This window comes from Quercus lobata, chromosome 5 (genome assembly GCF_001633185.2).
Source record: "Quercus lobata isolate SW786 chromosome 5, ValleyOak3.0 Primary Assembly, whole genome shotgun sequence".
Classification (NCBI taxonomy): Eukaryota; Viridiplantae; Streptophyta; class Magnoliopsida; order Fagales; family Fagaceae; genus Quercus; species Quercus lobata.
Genome location: NC_044908.1, coordinates 45,056,775 through 45,082,473, shown reverse-complemented (window position 1 = coordinate 45,082,473; position 25,699 = coordinate 45,056,775). Strand labels below are relative to the sequence as shown.

At 34.8% G+C, this 25,699-nt stretch overlaps 2 protein-coding genes across 2 annotated transcripts; both read left to right on the top strand.

Annotated features, from left to right (window-relative positions):
* The first annotated feature begins 7,834 nt into the window (after positions 1-7,834).
* On the top strand, positions 7,835-9,436 carry LOC115990546 (adenylate-forming reductase 03009-like). Its single transcript, XM_031114369.1, has 3 exons — positions 7,835-8,585; positions 8,670-9,171; positions 9,235-9,436. Exons 1-3 carry the CDS (start codon positions 7,835-7,837, stop codon positions 9,434-9,436), a joined length of 1,455 nt encoding a protein of 484 aa, XP_030970229.1.
* Positions 9,437-17,652: 8,216 nt separating this feature from the next.
* LOC115990545 (adenylate-forming reductase 03009-like) lies at positions 17,653-21,485 on the top strand. Its single transcript, XM_031114368.1, has 6 exons — positions 17,653-17,764; positions 18,414-18,733; positions 19,142-19,352; positions 19,880-20,624; positions 20,708-21,220; positions 21,284-21,485. Exons 1-6 carry the CDS (start codon positions 17,653-17,655, stop codon positions 21,483-21,485), a joined length of 2,103 nt encoding a protein of 700 aa, XP_030970228.1.
* Positions 21,486-25,699: the final 4,214 nt, after the last annotated feature.

Sequence of the window (25,699 nt, the reverse complement as noted above, 5' to 3'; positions counted from 1 at the left end):
ATAGCAGAAGACCCTCCAAGCATAATCTAACCAGTGCACTTAAACCCTCCAAGCTTCTTGCTCCAACAGGGTTACGCCGAACCTTCTCTTCTCTAGCTCACCGGATCCCGCAACAAGCTCCATGTTACATCCGCCATCCTTGGCATCTTCCAATGCTTCCCAAGCTCCAAAAACACTCAACACTCTAAATGGGTGTGGATAGTATTTGGGTACAAATCTCCTCTTAATGGGTATAACAATGGGAGAGGGAATGAGAAGAAACTGTAAAAATTTCTCTCTAAGAATGAGTAGCTTTCTCTCTAATGAGGTGGGTGTGTTGTAGAAACATCTCTTAGGGTTTTTCTCTCTAAATAACCACACTAAATTTTGTGGGAATAAGGGTATTTATAGTAAATTTTGTGAAAAGTCATTTTTCGTCCAAATAAGGCATTCTGGTGACTTGGCCTTGCGACTGGAATGAGTCGCGAGTTTGAGTTGCGAAATAACTTCCAGGGCAGACTGTACTTTTTGTCCTGTAGTGCTCTAGCTGCTCCCTGCATGCTTCAAACGTGTGGCGACTTGCCAGTCGTGAGTCAGTCACGAGACTCCTCTTGATTGCACACAACTTGAGTTTCTTCACACTCTTTTACACACAACTCTTACATTATTTCCACCTAAATACAGAGTTTCTACAAGCTGAATTACAAACAAATTTGGCACGGAATAAAGCCAATACATGGTTGATTAAATTCAACCTTACAGGACTTTCTTTTTTATCTATTTATTTTATTTTATTTTATCTTTCATCTCTTGATTGAATGGAATTTTGGGGATCTTTTACCTTCCTTGTTTTTCTTAGCTTAAGTCATTTTGATGCACTCTCTAGATTTCTTTCTTGTCTCGATGCACTTACACCTTTCTGTGCTTGATAAATCTTTTCCTTTTTTGATGAACTCTCTTTTAGATGAATCTTATATTCCTCTTGGCATGATAAATTTTGGGCTCTTCAAACTTGATGCACATTTTTTTCTCTCACGTTGATAGAATTTCATTTATCTTTCCTTGATTGAGTGAGATCTCTTATCTTTAGCATAATGAATTCTCTACTTGTCTTTCACGTCTTCTAGGAGAGTTTTATCAATTAACTTCAAAGTTACAAGGTTAACTCCTCCTCAACATGAGATTTAAGCATGCATACTTTGATTTTTCCCATCCTAGGTTTAGATTTTAATGGGTTCATGAGAAAAAGAGACTAAGTGTTTAAAGGCTCAAATGGGCTAGCAATGGGAAAAGATAATTTATGTAATAAATCTGACTGAAACTTGTTTCCAAGCCTTACCTTAGAGTGACTATGAATTACTCTAAAGGGAGATAAGTGTCGGATATATGGTAAATTGTCTTTGAGGGCAAGTGGGAGATTGTTGGGGTTTATGCCCTAAAATCCAATTTATTGGCATGTCATAAATAATTAAATAGTTTAATTATATGAGACTATTTATTAATGAATTAATGAGACATTATCTTAGTCTATGAGATGCATAGTATGTGATTTATATGAAAAGTCACAGAAAATATAAATCACAAGTTCTTTGTAAACTCAGAATTTTAGTTCTTAATCGATGATGAAATTGGGCATTTTATCTGTGAAGACTATAACATATCAACTACGATAATTTATCTTGATCATGGAAGTTGAGACTTCTAATTGTTATGTTGATATGTTTTAAGAGTTAAGACATATTGAATTGGATCGTTGTGAGATTTTTTATTCTCCTAATGACTATTAAATGAATAATAAATCTCATAACTTCTATTTGCATGAACTCTAAATCTTGAGAAAATAATAGACATGATCATGAGATGTAGGTTGCTTTGATATATCAGGAGTAAGATCTATAAGTTACGGTCAAAACCTCAGTATGTTGGGCAGTCGCATTTAGTCTTGATGGAACATATATTCTCAAGATGGAATTCATAATATCTTAACGGAGATATAAAATATTCCCTTGAGATAAGTTTAATGGGTTTGGTTATTCAGAGTGTTGGGCCCAACCACTTTAGTAAGGACTTACTAAAGTATATATATTTATGGAATTGGATTTCATAAATATATATTGAATAACATAAAGGATTAAATCGGGTACTCAAGGATTAAGATGTAGTAATTTTCAAAGTGGCAATTTAAATTCATGACTTTGTCTTACTACGAATATTTTAATGAAGGGGTTGCATGTATAATAAAGTCTTGAGATATAATTTATAGATAAGGCCTAGAGTGCAACTATATTTATATAGTAGTATTAAATATAGTTAATGGTAACTTTGGACTTGTCACGAGTTGACAGAAAAGCCCAAGGCCCATTGGAGCTAGTGTCTTATTGGTCCCTTTTGGTCCCACTCCAACCCACATACTAGAGCCCAATTGGAATGACCCAAAAGGGTAGCCCAATTAAATAATCAGTTGTATATAAGGAGAGAAACATACAGAATTTCATTAAGGGGTTTTCATGAAGTCCTTCATAAGAGTTCTCATAGAGAAATGAAATGGTTTGTTTGTGAGTGTTGGACACTCATTATTCTCTCCTTGGAAACTAATTGAGAGACCACACATCTTGGGCATTAAGTTGAATTGGAGTGAAGATTAAAAGTTTTCCTAAGAACTTCTGATCTTCGGTTTTGAATTTTACTACACCAAGGTACGCTTTCTTTTTCTTAAATTCTGAAACTTACATAGTACATATTATCAATTACGAATGAAGTAGATCCGTTAATTTTTCCACTGCGTATGTTTTGTATGCGATACAAACATGTATTTTTCTAACATAATGAACATTCTAGGTAATAGGAAATAATTTGGTTTAACTAGAGATGACCTCCTATCCCTAGTACTGCTTGCTTGTAAGCATAGTGACTCAAGCTCTTTTAATAAATTCATCTTAAAAGAAAAAGTATGAATGCTCTAATGTTGTGAAACAAAAGACCTTTGAAAATTGGATTGAGTGCCTGAATTCTTGGGATTTTCCGATGGATGGATTCTTTTTGATTGCCTTTTAAGACCATTTCTTCTTATATTCTAAGTCACGTAGCAAAATTCTTTACATGGATCAAATGAAATTAATCATTCCTTAGTACAAGTTGATTGCTCAAGCCTTTAAACATTAAGATTTAGAAAATGTTTTGTTCAAGGGATCCTCATGTACCATTTTGAAAAGGAGACTTTTTTTAAAAAAAAAAAAAAAAAAAATCTTGAATGAAAAAAGAAAAAATTGGGTCTTTTTGAAAAAGTCACTAGGAAGTTCAATGGACCTAGTTCAAATATATATATATATATATATTTTTTAAATGACTCAAAGGCCCAATGCCCCTAGTTCAAACACTTTCTCATTTGAAATTTTTTTTCTTTTTGGAAAGATTTGGGAATCTTGATTTTTTTTTTTTGGATTTAAAAAAAAAAAAATATATATATATATATATATATACACACACAAACACATTAGCAAAGTACATCAAATGCTACATGGATTTTTAGAATTCAAAGAAATATAGAAACATGGAATAAACAAAAAAAATTTAAGCTTAACCATGATGTTGCAAACCAAATGTGGAGTGAGGCAAAGTTGGGCCACTTGCTTCTTCTTGGCCCATTTAGGATGCTTGAGACTTGGTATGATTGAACCTTGATTATGATGAAATGGCTTGAGCTTGCACTTGGAAGGCTTGAACCTTGATTATGATCTTTTGGTATTTATTTGAAATGGCTTGGGCTTGCACTTGAAAGACATGCATCTTGTGAGCTTTTGGCTTTTGATGTTGATCATGCATATACACCTTTGATGGGCTCAAGTGTTGGGCTTAGAATGATTCAAGAAACAATTTTTGGTTTCCATACCAAGTATAGTTCAATCATAGGCTTTTGGGCTTGACTTCATTCATAGCATACAAGGTTCAAACAATTATGATAGGCTCAAGTGTTGGACTTGGGCTCATCATGGTTCAAAAAACGGCCAAACACATGCATAATGCAATGCAATTTACATAGAGCAACCTAAGGGTAGGTTCTATGGGTCATTACAACATGGGTAGAAGGTAGGTTAAAGGTCCCCACAAGCTAGGACATCGTACCTCCCAACTTGTGACGCCAAGAGCGCTGTGTTGGTCCGAACGGTACAGTTTGTCCTTATAAACCACCATGACATAGCCATGATGATCCTCATCGCGGTGGGTGGTAGGTTCACCGCTGGGTATGTGAGTCTCAGGAAGACCACAATCCATGGCTAATACTACCAAGCTTCCGGGTTAGCACACAAATAAAATAAATTTCATTCAAATAAATGATGCATGACATGCAATATAATGGCATATTAGACATATTATATACAAAAAGAAATAAACAAACAATGACATGGTTGGCCACCATAACCTAATTGAAGCTTAACCCTCAACATCTCTAGTGGAGTCACCACTGTGAGAGACTGCGCCCCCGACCCCTTTTTTTTTGGATGTTGGGCCAAACTCACGTGAATGGGTGAAGTTGTATTATTGTCTCTCAAGATAGAGGTTCGATTGATTATATTTTCCCCTTTAGATTAATGATTTTACAATAAAGTTGCCACTTATTTAATTATTGGAATAAATAAGAAAACCAAAATTGAAAAATTCCTCATTTTTTTAATTTGAAATTGAATTTACATTGATCATAAGAAAATTACATGGTTTTGGTCCTAGATACAATCTAAGATAAAGTATATGGCTTTGTTTCCTAGTTACAATCTAGAAATTAAAAATTACATGGATAAACATTTGACCTACTAACTCTTGATTTAAGCTTGGGGGCTATGTTACAAGGTAGGAAGGTATTAAGCACCCATCTTGCCTGGTGAAATCGGTCTTCTAGGCTATGGTGACCAACATTCATATCATATCATCCAATATGTTAATCAATTTACATGTTGAATTTAATGTGTGTGCATGTGATAAACCCTAATTCAATTTATTAAGCATTTCATTTGGATTGAAAAAATAAATTCTAGTGAATGTTTATGGATGGTGATATCTTAGATTTAAGAATTTAAAAGAATTACTAAACAAACATCTTTTTCATGTTTTTGATGTGGATCTAAGATCAAAATTAGTGTTATGCATAAACATGTGATGAACAACCAAGAACATATGAAGAACACATAAGAACAGTTAAGAACATTCAAACATATTCAAGAGAATTTAAATAAGTACTATCATGCTTTAATCCTAAATTTTCATCATGGCAACACAAAAAAACAAGTTAGGGAAAGAGATTATACTTTCATGCAAGATCTATACGGTAGAGGAAAAGACTCTTGGTAGAGGTACTAAGGGTGGAGGAAAAGAAGAGTTAGGAGAGGGAGAGTGAGTCTCACTCAATACCTTAAGTCTCAGGAAGACCAAGATATGACAAGACTACTCTACTTCACTAGAACTCAAGAGAGAAGAAGAGAGGGGGTTTTTGTGTGCCTTGGAATGGAGGAGAGGGAGGAGAGGGGGGTTTATATAGTAGTTATGAAGAAAATATGAACGGAAGGTCATTTAATAAAGGTTGACAAAGAATCATGAACCTAGACCTTATTTTAGTTTTTGGCAAAATCTGATGCATTAATTGTAGAGATTGGTGGGAGTGAGGAGCAAGCAAAATTCGGTTTTCCCGTAATTACTGTAATAGCCTGTAGAACCAACTTCAAAAAATCATATCTTACTCAATTCAGATCGGAATTGTCTCATTTTTGTGCTCAAATTGAAGCCCCAGATGTCTAGTTTCTGGGAAAATTGACTTCATTCATAGATTCCTGAGAGATATCAACAAAATGGTAACAAATGAAATAATTTCAGCACAATTAACATTAACAGGTTCCAAATTAGTTCCCAATTAACATTAATAGGCTCCAACCATTCCCATTTCAGACTTAATTAGCTCCAAATTTATCCTAATTAAAAAATAATTGTACAAATTACTCATTAAATAATTAATGCTTGACTATTTAATTGATTAAGTGTGTGCAACCTTACCATAAAATGTAGTCCTAGCTAATCAAATTATAACACGTCATGAATCTCAAAGTGATTATAATTATGACCAATTGGAATCAATTGTTCATAATCACATATAGTTGGAATTAATTGTTCATAATCACATATAGTCGGATTCAATTTGTGATAGTGTATTTTGGCCATTAAAACTTGATTTGATGATAACTTTCAATCTAATGGATTGATTAGGGCTTATGAACAATTGATTTGATTATTAGAATATTAAGATCATTTTGATGAAATGAAATTAAGAATTTAATGACCAGAATCAATATGCATATTTCCAAGACGAAATTACCCTTTTACCCTCCATGTGAGGTTAAATGCGGTTTGCAAAAAGGGATGTCAACACTACCATCACAAAACTTACACATTTTGATGGGTTTAAGGGCTTTTTTTATTTTTTTTTTTAAATTCTTTATATTGATTGTGGGCCCCATATGTCCTTTCTTTCTTAAACCTACAAGTTTTTGAGGTAGCATTACACGTTTTCATTATATTTGTCTTTGAGAAAGTTTAGTGAAAGTGACTATGGGTCCATAGAATCTTTATTATTATTATTATTATTATTATTCATAGAAATCTTACCTATTTAATTGACCAAATGTTTACACAATTTGATAGGATGAGGTAAATACTTATCCAATAAAAGGGCATAATTCTTAGATACTTTCGAAACATTGAGAATGATGCTCACTCTTTTCACATTCATAGTGGAGTCTACTCATTAAAATCGTGATAGAGTCCATCATAAATGTGAGAGGAGAGAGCACCATTTATCCATACTCCAAAAATACCTAATAATTTTCCATTTATCCATATGCTAGAGTAAAAATTTTATCTTGTAAAAAAAAAAAAAAAAAAAAACTTTGTGTTTTCAATAAAAATGTCTACAATTCAAATGTCCTAATTATTGAATTATAGAAAAAGGATCTTACAGAAAAAATTATCTTTTATTATCCTAAACAAAAGAAATCATGAACATTGCATGAAGAGAAGCCTTTTTTATGAAGGAAGAAAAATTTAAGTGAAAAGATAAGCACTTTCCAATACCCAAAAAACCATTCAAGTCAACTAAAGTTTAAAAGTTTAAAGCACTAATCAAAAATTCACATTACTTTATATTAAAGGAAAAATAAATAAAGAAAATAGAAGTGAACACAGAAAGATGTTCTTACGCGAGAAAGCCTCTTGACTAGGTCTATATTTACTGTTCGTTTGTGTGCCAACGTCAATTTCTAAGGACTTGCTATGTTTAAAGGTCAGTTATTTATTTATTTAATTTTTTTTGGAGAATCTGTTTAAAGGTCAGTTAGTGCAATAATTAGACTCGTTTTTCAAAGCATTCCATTTTGATACAGGATAGCTCTAGACTATTTTGAGAAACTGGATAGCAATAGACTTTGATATATCAAAGTCAAATAAAAAAAAGTATGGAGGCATGTTATGGCGAATTTGAAAAGAAAATATTCTTTCACACTGCTTTCACATAAATTATATCACACACATATTTTGGTAATAATTAGTGTACTTATATTATTGCACATAAAATATACATAATTATTTTTTTACTCTGAGCTTGTGGCTTGTAGTCACAACTTTCACGTAAAAATTATTACTTTAAGTCACGAGTTTAATATTAAAAAATTATTATGTATACATTGTGTCCACCACTGTGAGTGAAATAAATATCATTCTTTAAAAAATGCCAACATTTAGGTCCTATATCTTTCTTTCGCACATGAAAATCACAGTTTGAAACTCAGTCTTCTTCCTTGCTTGTGTGATAGGAAATATGCAAACCCAAGAAAGGTCTTCGAACTGCCGAGGCCTGGCTTTTGAGATCAAACCTCATGCAGATCCCTTTGCCATCAAAATACCTTGGCTTGGCTCTCCCAAAGAGTTCCCTTCTTTTATTCAGAGGTCTATAAGCAAAAGCAGCAGCCACTTTTGTGATCTTGACCTGGACGATGAAGATCATGTAGATATTGGTTTGGAGGTTGTGGAACAAGGGAACAACGTAGAGAAACAGATCAAGCAAACCCCACTTCCACTTTTGACTGCTAGCATACATGAACAAGCATCAAAGCCATCTCGAAAGAAAAATTCGTGGCTGTCAGTTATACTGCTCGACGAAGGGTTTTTCAGAGTGTACAAGGGACTCTTTTCAATTTGCTTGATTCTAAACATTACTGGCTTGGTTCTTGCAACCACGGGGCATTTCTCGCATGGGAAGAATATAACTGCCCTTTTCTCCATTGCCAATATACTTGCTTTGACACAGTGTAGGAGCGAGGCCTTCTTGCGTGTTGTTTTTTGGCTCGCGGTCAAGTTCTTGGGAAGGTCATGGGTGCCTCTCTTTATTAAGACAGCCACAACATCCCTTCTCCAAAGTCTCGGAGGTATTCATAGTAGCTGTGGTGTCTCTTCAATTGCATGGCTGATGTATGCCTTAGTCCTTACCCTCAAAGATGGAGACAACAGTTCACCTGAGATCATAGGTGTAGCCTCCACCATTCTTGGCCTTCTTTGCCTCTCTTCATTGGCGGCTTTCCCTCTAGTTCGCCATCTTCATCACAATGTATTCGAAAGAACTCAACGCTTTGCTGGATGGATTGCTCTTGCTCTTCTCTGGGTCTTTATTATTCTTACAATCTCTTATGATCCAAAAACCAAATCCCACAAGAAAGACATTAGTTCCAGCTTGATCAAACGGCAAGAGTTTTGGTTCACCGTGTCCATCACTTTCTTAATCATCTTGCCATGGATGACAGTGAGACGTGTCCCCATTAAGGTCTTTGCTCCTTCAGGCCACGCCGCAATTGTCAAGTTTGATGGCGGAGTAAAAGCTGGTATATCGGGTAGGATTAGTCCATCCCCTTTATCGGAATGGCACGCATTTGGCATAATTTCTGATGGGAAGAAAGAGCACATGATATTAGCTGGTGCTGTTGGTGATTTCACAAAGTCCTTGGTGTCAAATCCACCAAGCCATTTTTGGGTTCGAAAAGTGCACTTTGTGGGCTTGCCTTATCTTGTTAATATGTATGATAGGGTTTTGTTGGTGTCAACAGGTTCAGGAATTTGTGTGTTTCTATCATTCCTTTTGCAGCCATGTTCTGTTGATGTGCGGTTAATTTGGGTAGCCAAGGGAATTGAACAAAAATTTGGAAAAGAAATCAAAGAAATGGTAAGTGGGTGGCCAAAAGACAAGGTGATTGTCCATGATACTGCTGTGTTTGGTCGTCCCAATTTGTCTCAACTGAGCATTGATGCTGCTAGAAATTGGAGCACTAAAGTTGTTATTGTTACCAGAAATCCAGAGGGAAGCAGAGATGTTGTCAACGCATGCAAGGCAGCTGGAATTTCTGCCTTTGGTCCAATATGGGACTCGTAAATTAATCGCTTATGACCGTACACTAAATTTTATTTTGATTTTTTTTTCCCATAAACATTTTGCAATTTTTAATTTTTGTTCTTTTTCTCACCTCCAATTGCCATATGTAAAAAAATCATCACCATTTTACTTCTGTGAATATATTTGTTGAATATCACCTAAAATTCTTATTAGTTTTCGTTTGAATATTCTGAATATAGAAGAAAATGTTTTTTTTTGTTAGTATAGAAGACAAGAATTCTCCTTCAAATAAAAAGGAAAAAAATTTTTCTTGATGAAGAGTAGTTGGGTATTTTTGGTCCATTAAGAAATAAGATTGGAACCTTATAAATGTGTAACGCTTGTTCGGGTTGTCATTGACATGGAATGACGATTTCATGTTATTTTGGACTCATCATTATATATGGACTAAAAGGGAAGGAAACAATTACCACATAATCATTCTAGAACATAACTTCTCAATTAACCAAAACCTCTAAAAAAAGAGAGCATAAAATTACCGGCAATGAAGATGACGCAGTGGAAAATCTTGAATCCTTGTAACTTGAAATTTGAAAGGCAAAATATTAAACACAAGCACAAACCCAAAACCCACAGCCAAATGACCACAAGCAGTATACATACCCAACTCCGAAAATCCCAAATTAAAAATACCTATGGATTCTACAATCAACCAAAACAAAAAACCCTAATTTTCTGAAACCTCAATACAAAAGGTACACTCATTAATTATTATTATAATAAATATCTAATTAGTTGGACAACATTCTTAATAATCAAACAATAAGAATTAACCGCATAACAACTCAAACAAAAAAAATGAAATAAAGAAAAAGACTGAAAGAATGTAAAGTCCTTACAAGATCCTGAAATTCTTCAATCCAAATGGATTTTGATATCAATAATATTAAACCCTCTAATCAGTCCCAGCTTTCTTTGCCCAATAAATTCTCATTAAACCTAAATACCCAAAAAAAAAAAAAAAAAGTAATTTCATAACAATGCCTAATCACATAAACAAAGCCTCAGTCACAAACACACATTATACTTGTCAATCACAAACTTAATCCCACACAATTATACTTGAATAAATAGCTCCATTCCATTATATATTTTCACAATTCCAATACTCCAAAACATTTCACCATCAGAATTATCGACAGACTCAAAAAAGTAGAACTAAAATTTGAATTAAAGCATAAATGTAATAAGGGAAAAGTTTGATCACCATAAGTCCCAACACTTCAATAATTCTATGTTGCTCATATGAACCTTAATAATGCCGGGAACAATCTCTAGTCCTCCATGTAAACAAACGCCAAAACAATGCAAAACAGAAAATGTAAGCTCAGTGAAAGACATGATGGATTTTCCTATATTTTCTTACTAGCCAAAAAAAGAAAAAAAAGAAAAAAGAAAAAAAAAAGCAAGATCTACTAACAAAAAAAAAAAAAAAAACCAAAGAGAGAGAGAGAAGGGGAAGGGTCTAACCGACATCGGTCTAGGCCAGGGTAGTGGCTGATTGGCATCAATGGCCTAGGAGCGGTAGCGTGGGTGGGTTCATTGGTTTGGCAGTGTGGATGAGCTCACTGGGTCAGCAGCGTGGATGGGCTTACTAGGTCGGTGGCCAAGCGTGAATGGCGGTGGTGTGAGTGGGTCAACGGCCAGGCATGGGCCGAATGGGTCAGCGCTAACATGAGAGATGAGAGATGAGAGTGAGAAAGATATTTCATTCAATTTTTCAATTTTTTTTTCTGGACACTATAGGTCTAATAATCACAATTGGGAATTGACTTTCTCTTTGCTGGATCAACCTGAAAAACAAACTTTAATTACTATCACATTATATGAAAATCAGAGAACGTATATAAGAACTTGAAATCATACATTCAAAGGAATCCTAGCAATTGTTAATTTTTCAACCAAACAATCCAATACGTTATCATCTCGTATTTCTGAGTAGAATATGTGCTTGCTCTCAATAAGATTATGACATTTCTGTATGACCTATGGGAAAATATTTTAATTAGAACTAGGCATTAGCAAGCTAAATATTGAGAACCAAAATCAATTAAGAGATGGTGTTATGATGATACTTACCATATCCTCGGCTCTATAATATCGTTGAGTAGTAAAATAAGAACTTCCATCCACAGCCTCAAAGATCTCCACAAGATATAACTAGGCTTTCCTTTAGTAGCCTAAACACCACAAACAAACAAACAAAAACACAAGTTAGATTATCAAAATAAAATATACAATAAATAGCATAACACTTCAAATTAAAACTTACCATAACGTGAGCACCATCATAAAGATTATAAAGAATTCAACCATCAACCTCTGCTTGAGTGTAATGGCATCAAGATTGAATAATTTGATTAGAATCATCCTTACTTCTTATGACTGGGAAGCCATGCATATTGAGGTTTTACATAAATCTTGTCACACTTCCTTCATGTTCCAATGCCTTAGTGTTTAGGTCTTGCATATAATGACTCTACTCAAGGATAAAAGTGATGCATTGTGCAAACAATATTTACTAAACTCTAATTGATCTGATCAATGAGACTAATGAAACAAAGTAAAATTCAGTCTAAACCTTTTTTGTTTGTTACTATCTAATCCACATGCTTTTTTTTTTTTTCTCAGAATTATTTATACATCTTATTTAATTTTGTCAAAAACTCAAATTACAATTTTGGGTTTAGGATAATTTTTATTTCTGTTTATAAAGTTCAAATTTTGTATATTTTGCTCTCAATGTTTGCATTTATTCTTATTAACTTGGCCCCTTTCATCCATTATCGTTTAAATTAGGCATTGGTATATTAAACATAAAGTTTGAGCTTATTGAATAAACATCGACATTTTACATCCCACATATAGTTGGTCAACTCAAAGCTAACTTGCTATAATGCCAGATTATTTTCAATTCAACTTATAAATATCTATAAACCAAGTTAACAATTTTTTTTTTTTTTTACAAACAAAGAAACCTCTACATTTATGTTTATAATCATGTGTGATCTTGTGTGTATGTATATATAAGGGTACAAAATAATATAAATGTGAAAAATTAAATGTAAACATAAACATAGACATAACTATAAAATAATTTATACATAATATAATAATAAGAAAAACTAACCAATAAGTATTTTGAATGAATATATAACTGAGATTTTTATGTCTTCCATTGAAATCAAAATTCAAATCTACTTGAGGTGCTAATGAGTGGATTTCTATATAACCTATTACAACAACTACTACTACTACTACTATTATTTTTATTTAAAATAAGTGAGATTGATAACATACGAGTTAAAAAAACAAATAAAATAAAATAAAATAATAATTATAAGATAAATTACCTTAAACAAGCCTTTTTTTTCTCTTTTCCATTGTACTTTGTATAACGTGATTTTTAATCAATATAGTCTATCATCATTTCGTCTCAAAAAAAAAAAAACAAGATTACACTTGAATATTAATATTGATTTGTTTTTAAATAAAACATATATTGATATTGATTTATGAAATCTTCTGTATTTATTTTATTATTGTTAGTTTTTAGGAAGAACGAAATCTCTATATATTAAAAGTATAGAATTTTTCATGTTCACTTTTCTTTATTCCAACATTTTCTTTACCTTTTAGTTCTTCTTTGAATGTTGTATGTGATGATTCAAATATAATTTTTCTTATTGTTTCTTCAGGTTGATGAATACTCCCAGACATCAAATCCTTTCATTTGTATATTTGGAGGATTTGTGATTTGCAGTGGTAGTGGCAAATGCATCAACAAGATCCTCATATCTCATGACAACTATGATAGATTTTTTGATAAATTTGTTTTGATGAACTATGTTTACAATTTGTTACTCAATTCTTTTAAGATTCTTATACATGTATAATATTAATAATCATAATATATGATTTTTTCCCCTTTCTGGACAGAAAATCAAAAGATCTTAATTTTCTTTATTAACTTACAAATTTTGATATCGTTGTCTGGCTATCTCTCTTTTCCCTATCTTTTAAAATTTTCAATCCTCTTCATTTCCCTTCCACTTTTGTCTTCTACTTTAAGAAATATGTAGGAATTTCCCTTGAAATTGGGACTAGCACTCAAATGGGCTGTCTAGTAAGCAATTGATATGGATATTCAAGTAGGTGTTTTTGAAGAATACTCCATTGCTTGATAAACTGGCTGTCTAGTTAATAATTGATATGGATTTTCAAGTAGGTGTTTTTGAAGAAGACACTACTGCTTGATAAACGAATTGTTTAGTTAGGAGTAACTGATATGGATCTTCAAGTAGTTGTTTACGAAGAAGACTCCAATGCTTGATAAACGGGTTAGCAATTGATTTGAAATTATCATTCTAGCAATATTTGAATTCTATTCTTCATCTCAAATTGAAGTAACTAGAAAAGCAAAAGTTTATCAATTCAAAAATATGGTGTATATGCTATTTGGAAAAAAAAAAAAAAAGACATGTTTAATATGTACAAACTATTGACTAAGATGGGAATTATCTGTAGATGATGAACTTTATTTTATTTCATAGCCTCTAAGAATGTGCCTAAAAAAAATAGAAAAATCAACATATGTGTGTGATGAGGCTAGTTATCTAATATTAGTATACGTAAATAGTAATAAATATGATAATAACTTTTCTTACAAAATACATTGCTTATCTTGATACGTTCATCAATCACTACCAAATTAAGATATACCTGTAAGAAGATGTTTTGCGAACTCCACCTCCCTTTACATCTGCACTCCTTGGTCCATCCCTCCTTAGTCCCACGAAGATCTCTACGTACTTGTCCAGTCCAATACAACTGAGATCTTCCGGTCAGTGTGTGGGAGTAGCTCAAACAGAGAAGACTCTGATCTGGTCTGAATTTCAGGCCCTGCCCTTTTCCTTTGCTACTAGGATAGTCGGCAACTTCTATTAGCGCTGGACCTTGTGTCGAATTGATCCGTGAATTAAATATAATATTGATATCTCTTGGCCAGAGCCATCATCTTGAACCAATAGTCCTCCAAGCGAACCCTCCGTTGCAGATATATGAAATTTACTTAATTACATTTTTCCTCTAAAAGCTTAAGGCAGTTTAGAATTTTTATTTTGATCCATTTGATGTCTTTTCGAAAATGGTCCTTCTGACCAAATTTGATACTCTAACAAACTCAACATTTTCAGCATTATTTATTATTTAACCCATCTCAGCATTCTTTCTTTCTTTCTTTTTTTAAATAAAAAAAATATAGGAAACAAAGAAAACTTTTAATAAAATAAAATTAACTTTTTTATTTTTGTTTAATTCGTGGTATTTTACTATTTTTTATTCTTAGGCAAGAGTGAACAACTCATCAAAATTTCACTTTGGATATTTTCCCCGGAAGTCCGAGATTGGTCCCTTCACTTCTTTTGCCTTCTTAATCTATATAATTATTCACCAACCCCACTCAAACTCCCCCACCCCACCCAAAAAAAAAAAAATTCATAGGAAATAATATGATGTGAAATTCATTATATTGTGGAAGTTACTGATTTTCTTTCATAAAACATGAAAGAAGATGTTACGTCTTTTCTGATTTTGTTGAATCTGTAATGTTTTGAGTTTTCCACCAAATTCAGTGATCTATGACAGTATATAATTTCAAACACTAAGACATATGGTGGTAGCTTTCTTGGAAACGTAATAAGCCACTATGGGATAGAAGAAACAAGAGACTATACCATTAACTCGTTGAGTCAAAAAAATCTATCATGCATCCGATACATGTATTGATATGTAAATACCACATTGGTTGTGTCCCATTTTACTTTCACCATTTGCACCCAAGTAATGATAATGGCCTTTGCTTTTGATGTGTTAAGTGTTAACCACTAACTAGTCAGCTGATTGAACAAAACAAAAGCAAACAAAAAATCTATATTCCAATCAAATATATATAGCTATCCCTATCCCCAAAAGGAAAAGGAAAAAAATCAAATCAAATCAAATATAGTTACAGCCACATTGCTATACGCTCCTGCTCTTGTTCCCGTTTGTCTTTAATCACGTCCCATGCTGCCATGTTGGGGAAAAAAATGGCTGGGCATTTGAAGGTGAGGTATAAAATAAAAGGGTTAAATTTAGGTATAAGTTTTCTTACTTTTTATATGTTTATAATATTAGATTTTTCAATTATATTTACATAAATATCTACATTAAATTTTAGTATTAGCGAAACGAAATTTTTTTTTTTTGGGTGGTTTATTGTTCAATGCAGTCTTCATGGGCCTCAAATATGTATATTGGACAGAAATTCAAAGGCTTTCCGCTGAAAATTTATAAACTTTAATATTTTGACTTCTGGGCCATTGGCCCATGCAATATTAAATTTATTTATTGGGAAAAGCCAACCATAGTGGCATGTCAGTGATGTCACGTCTTTTTTTTTTTTTTGATAAGAGGCATGTCACATGTCATTGAATGGAAAGATGATATTTTGTATTTGGTATTTAACCCTCTCACATCACATCAGTCTCACGTATTAAGCAAAATAGAACGCCATGGAATGCTCTCGCGTATGCTTTCTTGAAGAAGAAAATGAACTAGTCCGAAGCACTAAGAAGGTCAAAGATTCACATAATGGCATCACTGAAGGCAGCCCTGGTCGGTGTGAAGGATCATTCCACGCTAATAAGCTCTCATTCAAGGAGAAACTTGTGGGAAAAATTTCGGGGGCGTACTCTCAATCACTTGCTCTTTCTGAGCAAATGGAGGCAGAATCTGAGTCGGATGAAGAGACTGAGGATATTAGGGAAGAGTTTGCTACGATTAGTCTCTCAAAAGAGACCAAGCAATGTATCCGAGCTCCATGGACGAAACCACTTATCGTGAAAGTATTCTGAAAGACAGTGGGATATAATTTTCTCCACGCAAAGCTTTTGAGTCTTTGGAAGCCATTAGGGAGGCTTGACATGATGGACCTTGGCAGAGATTTTTATTTGCTAAGGTTTACGGTCATGGATGATCTCGAAATGGTGCTTATGAAAGGTCCATGGTTTATCAGTGAGCATTTCCTGTCCATATGTCGGTGGGAAGCTAACTTCAAACCATCAGAGGCTCAAGTATCCTCGGTGGTAGTTTGGGTCAAGCTCAACGAATTGCCCATCGAGTACTATGATGGGGAGATTCTCCGGCAAATTGGAAAAGCTTTAGGACCAGTGCTCAGGATGGATACACACACGGCAACTGAAGCTAGGGGTCGGTGTGCACGCTTGTGTGTTTAAGTGGATGTGAGTAAACCGTTAACCACTATGGTCAGAATTGGGCAACGTAGTCAGGTCGTTGTCTATGAAGGAGTTAACAAGCTTTGTTTTTCTTGCGGACGACTAGGCCACCGGAGAGAGATCTGTTCGTACACCATCAAATCTCCGACATCTCCACTGAAGGAATCTTCTGTGCATAACGACAAAGAAAAGGCAGAATAGGGGTCTATAGATTCTGAGGTAATAGTTGGAGCTCAGCCCATGGCTCGAGAAACTCTGGAGGGTGGTCAGTCTGAGGAAGCCTATGGACCCTGGATGGTGCTTACACAAAAAAAGAAAGACAACAAAAGGGCGAAGAAAAGCAATGTTAGCATTTCACCTGGATTGGAAGTTGACCAATAGAGGATTTTAGAGCCGTTGGCAAAAGCTGGATTTGATAAGGAAAAAGGTGGGTCGAATATTGCCAAAGGCCCGGAGGGAAAGAGAAAGGCCCAAGTTGAGATTAGCTTAAGCCCTTCTTCAAGCCCAACTCGCTTAGATAGTCACCCTCCTTCTGTTTCGGATGGGTTTGATAGCTCAGGCCCAGTTCAGACCTTTAATGAAGGTTTTACAGAGAGAGCAGAGGAATAATCAAATCCAAACCAAACTCAAGCTCAGTAAAGGGCAAGAAAGAAGCTGCTCGTGCTAGGGCTCTCCAACATGCTCCAATTTGCCGCTAGACCAAGAGATAATGTGCTTGCTCCAACTGATTGGTCTGCAAGTATTTCAACACTCAAAGCCGAGCAAACTAGAGAATTCAAATTTGGGGCCAACTCCAACACTTAAGTGGGTGATCAAGTTGGAAAGGATGATCGTGGAAACTCTGAGAGTAATAATGGAAGAAGTCCAAGCTCACCCAGCATGCACCTTGGGTTGGTTCAAAGTCAAGCTACGGATACCATGGATATTGTTGTTCCTCCCTCTAACAGAGGTTGCTTTGGGATTGATGAGAGAGTTGATGGGAGTGCTGGAGCTTTGCTTGACTTTGATGCCGGGCAGAGGATAGACGAAGGTAGAAGTGCGAATGGCCGGATGGATTTTAACGGAGGAAGTGAATTTCCTTCCTCCTTTTGATGTTTGCCCGCCCCCAATCACTACCTAATCATGAATATTATCGCGTGGAATTGTAGGGGAGCTTTAAAGCCCTTTTTTTGGAATCATGTAAGGGACCTGGTGAATAATCATGATCCAGCTATGATGATCATTACAAAGACTCGGATTGCTTGCTAGCCCTAGATTTCATGAAAGATTCATTTTATGGAATAATTTAAAAAATGTTGCTAGCCTCCATGATAAGCCTTGGATTATTGTTGGGGATTTTAATGAGGTTCTTTCTGATGGGGACAAATTTGGGGGTAGAAGTGTTAGCTCAAACAGGTCTCTACTTTTCAAAGAAGTGCTTGATTGTTGTAATATGATTGATATGGGGTTTGTCGGACCTTGATTTACTTGGAAAAATAAACGAAGTATAAATGCTCTTGTCCAAGAAAGAATTGACCGTTTCTTTGCCAACCCAAGTTGGTATGCTGCTCACTCAGAGGCTAGAGTTACTCACCTTACTAGATGTGTGTTTGATAATTGTCCGGTTTTTCTTGAGTCCAAACCTAGCACTGGGATGTTTCTTCCCAGACCATTCAAGTTTCATAGTGTTTGGCTTTCAGATTTATCCTTTTCGGGTATTGTCATGGATGCTTGTCCGTTTCTAGAATCTATTGAAATTTTTTCCAAGAAAGCCATGAATTGGAATAAAAATCATTTTGGAAATATTTTTGGTAAGAAGAAGAGAGTTATGGCTCACCATAACGGCATACAAAAAGCCATAGCCATCTACCCCTCGCATTCTTTGCTTCAGTTAGAAAAGAACTTATTCAAAGAGCTTAATGTCTTGTTAAACCAAGAGGAGTTTTGGGTGCAAAAATCTAGAATTAATAGGCTATTTGAGGGTGATAGGAACATTGCCTTTCACCATATGACTACCATTGTGAGGAGGCGGCGCAATAAAATTTCTTGCATTAAGAATGATTTGGGGGAGTGGATTCAAAGTGAAGTTGGAACCATGAATTTTATTAGAGGGGGTTTTGAGAAGTTATTTACAACTAGTTTGTAGTTTTCTCTTCTTCATTCCTCTTGCCCCTCCAAGTGGCAAGCTACTTTGTTTAAGGAAGAGAGGTCCAATTTGGGTGTTTTGGTTACAGATGCTGAGGTTAAGGACGGGCTTTAGGCTTTGAAGGCTTTCAAAACTCCCAGTCCTGATGGATTACATGCAGGTTTTTTCCAAAGATTTTGGCTTATTATGGGAAATTCAGTCAAGGTAGAAGTGAAAAAAGCCTTCATGGAGTGCAAAATTCTGAATTACCTCAACTGAACCAATATTGTTTTGATTCCCAAGATAACTGGTCCTGAGAGTTTGGGAAATTACCACCCAATCAGTTTATGCAACATAGTGTACAAGATGGTCACCAAGATTCTTGTTGCTAGAATTTGGCCTTATCTTGATAAACTTGTCTCTCCTCTTCAGTCGGCTTTTGTCGTGGGTAGGAAAAGTGTGGACAATGCCATTGTGGTCCAAGAACTCATCCATACTATTAGTAGCAAGAAAGGTAATGTGGGTTACATGGCCATCAAAGTGGGCTTGGAGAAGGCTTATGATAGGATTGAATGGAGTTTCATTTGGGAAGTGCTCATAAATGCCAAGCTCCCCCAAAATTTAGTAAGCCTTATTATGAGTTGTGTGTCATCCGTCTCTACTTCCATTCTTTTTAATGGTGGAAACATGGAGCCTATTCTTCCCTCACGAGGAATTAGGCAAGGCAACCTGCTCTTTCCTTATTTATTCATCCTTTGTATGGAAGCTCTTGGTCATCTTATTGAGGAGAAATGCGAAGATAAGTTTTGGACCCCTATCAAAAGTTCCATCAGTGGGGTTGCTTTTTCGCATATTTTCTTTGTGTATACTTTGTGTCTGCCACTGGGTGAAATATATATCTTTTTTTGGGGTCAAAAGGGTGAAATATATATCATTCTTTAAAATATGCCAACATTTAGGTCCTATATAAGTAGCATTTCTTTCGCGCATGAAAATCACAGAGTTTGAAACCCTCTGTCTTCTTCCTTGCTCATGTGATAGGAAATATGCAAACCCAAGAAAGGTCTTCGAGCTGCCGAGGCGTGGCTTTTGATATCAAACCTCATGCAGATCCCTTTGCCATCAAAATACCTTGGCTTGGCTCTCCCAAAGAGTTGCCTTCTTTTATTCAGAGGTCTATAAGCAAAAGCAGCAGCCACTTTTGTGATCTTGACCTGGACGATGAAGATCATGAAGATATTGGTTTGGAGGTTGTGGAACAAGGGAACGACGTAGAGAAACAGATCAAGCAAACCCCACTTCCACTTTTGACTGCAACTATACATGAACAAGCATCAAAGCCATCTCGAAAGAAAAATTCGAGGCTGTTAGTTATACTGCTCGACCAAGGGTTTTTCACAGTGTACAAGGGACTCTTTTCAATTTGCTTGATTCTAAACATTACTGGCTTGGTTCTTGCAACCACGAGGCATTTCTCGTATGGGAAGAATAGAACTGCCCTTTTCGCCATTGCCAATATACTTGCTTTGACACAGTGTAGGAGCGAGGCCTTCTTGCGTGTTGTTTTTTGGCTCGCGGTCAAGTTCTTGGGAAGGTCGTGGGTGCCTCTCTTTATTAAGACAGCCACAACATCCCTTCTCCAAAGTCTCGGAGGTATTCATAGTAGCTGTGGTGTCTCTTCAATTGCATGGCTCATGTATGCCTTAGTCCTTACCCTCAAAGATGGAGACAACAGTTCACCTGAGATCATAGGTGTAGCCTCCACCATTCTTGGCCTTCTTTGCCTCTCTTCATTGGCGGCTTTCCCTCTAGTTCGCCATCTTCATCACAATGTATTTGAAAGAACTCATCGCTTTGCTGGATGGATTGCTCTTGCTCTTCTTGGGTCTTTATTATTCTTACAATCTCTTATGATCCAAAAGCCAAATCCTACAAAAAAGACATTAGTTCCAGCTTGATCAAACGGCAAGAGTTTTGGTTCACCGTGTCCATCACTTTCTTAATCATCTTGCCATGGATGACAGTGAGACGTGTCCCCATTAAGGTCTTTGCTCCTTCAGGCCACGCCGCAATTGTCAAGTTTGATGGCGGAGTAAAAGCTGGTATGTTGGGTAGGATTATTCCATCCCCTTTATCGGAACGGCACGCATTTGGCATAATTTCTGATGGGAAGAAAGAGCACATGATATTAGCTGGTGCTGTTGGTGACTTCACAAAGTCCTTGGTGTCAAATCCACCAAGCCATTTGTGGGTTCGAAAAGTGCACTTTGTGGGCTTGCCTTATCTTGTTAATATGTATGATAGGGTTTTGTTGGTGGCAACAGGTTCAGGAATTTGTGTGTTTCTATCATTCCTTTTGCAGCCATGTTCTGTTGATGTGCGGTTAATTTGGGTAGCCAAGGGAATTGAACAAAACTTTGGAAAAGAAATCAAAGAAATGGTAAGTGGGTGGCCAAAAGACAAGGTGATTATGCATGATACTGCTGTGTTTGGTCGTCCCAATTTGTCTCAACTGAGCATTGATGCAGCTAAAAATTGGAGCACTGAAATTGTTATTGTTACCAGCAATCCAGAAGGAAACAGAGATGTTGTCAACGCATGCAAGGCAGCTGGAATTTCTGCCTTTGGTCCAATATGGGACTCGTAAATTCATCGCTTATGACCGTACACTAAATTTTATTTTTATTTTTTTTCCCATAAACATTTTGCAATTTTTAATTTTTGTTCTTTTTCTCACTTCCAATTGCCATATGTAAAAAAATCATCACCATTTTACTTCTGTGAATCTATTTGTTGAATATTACCTAAAATTCTTATTAGTTTTTGTTTGAATTTTCTGAATATAGAAGAATTTTTTTTTGGTTAGTATAGAAGACAAGAATTCTCCTTCAAATAAAAAGGAAAAAAAGTTTTCTTGATGAAGAGTAGTTGGGTATTTCTGGTCCATTAAGAAATAAGATTGGAACCTTATAAAAATGTATTGTTGCCAATAGGGATGTGTGTTAAAAAATGAAAAAGAAAAGAAGAATAGTGGATTTCTCACATGGCTTTTGCCAACAGGGATGACAATGGATTGGGTATGGGCTGGTATATCCATACCTGACCTAATTAGTTTATTCATTGATACCCAATTACTTTACCCAATTAATACCCATATCCAATTGTTACCCGGTTTGTTTACCAATAGATATCCATGCTCAACCTAGACCCGATTTCTATAAAATCATCAAATATGCTCAAAAACCACAGAAATGACCAAAAAATCCTCAAAATCTTTAAAATGAGCAAACATACTATGAAACCTCTAAAATGACCAAAATACACCCAATATTTCTAAAACCACCAAATATGCTCAAAATCACTAAAATGGCCAAAATATCCCCAAAATCTCTAAAATGAGCAAAATATCCATTAAACTTCTAAAATGACCAAAATATCCTTGATATTTCTAGAATCACCAAATATGCTCAAAAACCACTAAACCCTTCCAAAATATCTCTAAAATTTTTAAAATAACCAAAATATCCATGAAATATCCCTACTATTTGTAGTTACGACAAACTTAGTGGTAAAGGTAAGATCTTTGACTTGTAACCATCAGTGACAAATTCCTTCATAGTCTTAATTCAATTCCTGTAAAATGGACCATAACTATAAAATATCTACATGCATAATTAGAAAAATATATAAGAAATAGCATATCCCATAAAAATGTAACAAAATTCAATTCCATGTAATACCCCAATTCCTTAATTGGGTCCCAAGTGTCTTCATCAGCTCCATAACTTTTCCAATGAACCTAAATACAAGAGATGACGAGACCCAATTATCATAAAAAGACAAACAATTTACACATACTAAAACTTCAAATTAAAATTTTTTTTACTACCTTTAAAATTTTACAATATTACATTCATTGGAAAATTCAAACACAAATGAGATATCAAACAATATAGCTTAAAACTTATTCAGTAATAATCATAGTCATAGACCACAACCACCCAAAAAAACATATTACCCTTTTTCATGCTTACATGAACCAAAAAACAACATTTCATTGAATTTAATAGTTTCTTACCATTTCAGAGAGAGCACATGATTGAATTTATTTTAGCTTCTCAACGTAAAAATTCTAACATGATAGTAGACTTCAATTTAGCAATATATTGACAAATTTAAGAATGTCAAGTGCATGACACTACAAAAGAGAGGGCCTATAGTAGTCTTTTTTTAGTGGCATTTAAAAAAAAAAAAAAAAAAACACCACTATAGGTACCCTATAGTGGCGTTTATGAGAAATGCTGCTATAGGTTTCTTATAGCTGTGTTTACAAGAGTTTATAGCAGTGTTTCAAAAATGCTACTATAGGTCCTGGTCTTACAAAACCTATAGTGGCGTTTGGAAAGTGCCACTATAGCCTAATTAGAAAAATAATAATATTTTGAAGGGCCTATAGCGACATTAGAAAATGCCACTATAGGTCCTGGTCTTATAAGGGACCTATAGCGGTGCTTTCAATGGCCACTATTTGGCCAACACAAAAAAATAAAACTAAAAAAACAAATAAGGGAGTTATAGCGGCGTTTTCAATCGCCACTATAGGCCAAAAAAAAAATGAATAAAAACTTGAAGGACCTATAAGGTGGTGTTTTTAAATGCCACTATAGTCTAGCCAAAAATAAAATAAAAAACAAAATAAATGAAAAAAAGTAAGGGACCTATAGCGGCGCTTTCAAACACCACTATAGCTCCAACACAAAAGATAATAATAATAATAATAATAGTAATAATAATAAGGGACTTATAGCATTGTTTCCAAATGCCACTATAAGTCCTGGTCTTATAAGGAACCTATAATGACGTTTTCAAATTCCACTATTGGTCCAAAAAAAGAAAAAAGAAAAAAAGAAAAAAAAAGGGACCTATAGTGGCATTTTAATGACGTTTTCCAACACCACTATTGGTCCAACACAAAAAAAAGAAAAAAGAAAAAAGAAAAAAGAAAAAGACCTATAGTGTCTAGGAAAAAAGAAAAAGAAAAAGAAAAATTGAATGAAATGTCTCTCTCACTCTCATCTCTCATGTTAGCGCTGACCTACCCGGCCCATGCCTAGCCGTTGACCCACTCACACCACTGCCATTCACACTTGGCCACCGACCTAGTAAGCCCATCCATGCCACTGACCCAGTGAGCTCATCCATGCTACCAAACCAATGAACCCACCCACGCTGTTGCTCCTAGGCCGTTGATGCCAATCAGCCACCACCCTGGCCTAGACCGATGTTGGTTAGACCCTGACCCTTCTCCCTCTTTTTTTTATTTTTTATTTTTTATTTTTTATTATTTTTTTTTAATTTATGGCTAGTAAGAAATTATAGGAAAATCCATCATGTGTTTCACTGAGCTTACATTTTCTGTTTTACATTGTTTTGGGGTTTGTTTACATGGAGGACTAGAGATTGTTCCCTACATTATTAAGGTTCATATGTGTTAGGTTGTAAAAACTTAGGATTTTATGTATTTAGAACTTTAATGTGTATTGTTGGCAAACCATGATCAAAACAAGATGTTTAGTAGTGTTTAGACTTGCTCAAAGTTGGTTCATTTATGTAAAGTTAGAACAAGTTGATGCAGAAATTAATTATGCTTCTCGGCCTGGTTCGATCGATCAAAGCTTAGGCTTGATCAATCGAAAATCGGGTCAGATGCATTTTCTGTAGAATTCCAACTCAGCCCTAGTTTGTTTTAAAATGTTTAGGTTTTTGTAATTTTCCATAGGTATATAAGGTAAACCCTAACCACGTTTTAGTGTTACTCATATTGCTGTTTATGCAAATCTCTTGTGAGATCTGTAAGGAGCTTTCCTTTACAAAAGTTTAGGATTATCAAGAAAGAGATTTCTTCAAGAGCTTGATGATCATTCAGTTGTTGCCATAAGAAATTAAAGAAACACAAGCGGGTGTACTTGTACTTGCTGGAGAATCCAAGAAAGAAGGAGTATGTGGTTTCGGAGTTTGCACATGGTCATGTTAGTAAGTTTCTACTGGTGGGTAGCAATAGGATGTTAGTAGTCTAAGTCCTGTTGAACAATTTCGATTCTTTCATAGTGGATTCAGGTTTAGCTTGAGGATAGCTAGGTTAAATTCTCCCTAGGTTTTTTCTGGTTTGGTTTTTTGGGTGATCATATCATTGTGTTATTTATCTTTTCGCTGCTTTACATGATATGATTGTTTTGATTGTGATAACCTAGATTTGTTAATTTGGACTAAGTAACAACTTGACTAATTACCTAGGTTAATCCAATTGTATTTTTAAGGGGTCTAAAAACTATCAATATGAGTAACATAGAATTATTGAAGTGTTGGGACTTATGGAGATCAAACTTTTCCCTTTTACATTTATGCTTTAATTCAAATTTTAGTTCTACTTTTTTGAATTTGTCGATAATTCTGATGGTGAAATGTTTTGGAGTATTGGATATAATGGAATAGAGCTGTTTATTCAAGTATAATTGTGTGGGATTGAGTTTGTGATTGACAAGTATAATGTGTGTTTGTGACTGAGGCTTTGTTTATGTGATTAGGCATTGTTATGGAATTACTTTTTTTTTTTTTTTGGGTATTTAGATTTAATGAGAATTTATTGGGCAAAGAAAGCTAGGACTGATTAGAGGGTTTAATATTATTGATATCAAAATTCATTAGGATTGAAGAATTTTAGGATCTTTTAAGGACTTTACATTCTTTCAGTCTTTTTCTTTATTTCATTTTTTTTGTTTGAGTTGTTATGCGGTTAATTCTTATTGTTTGATTATTAAGAATGTTGTCCAACTAATTAGATCTTTATTATAATAATAATTA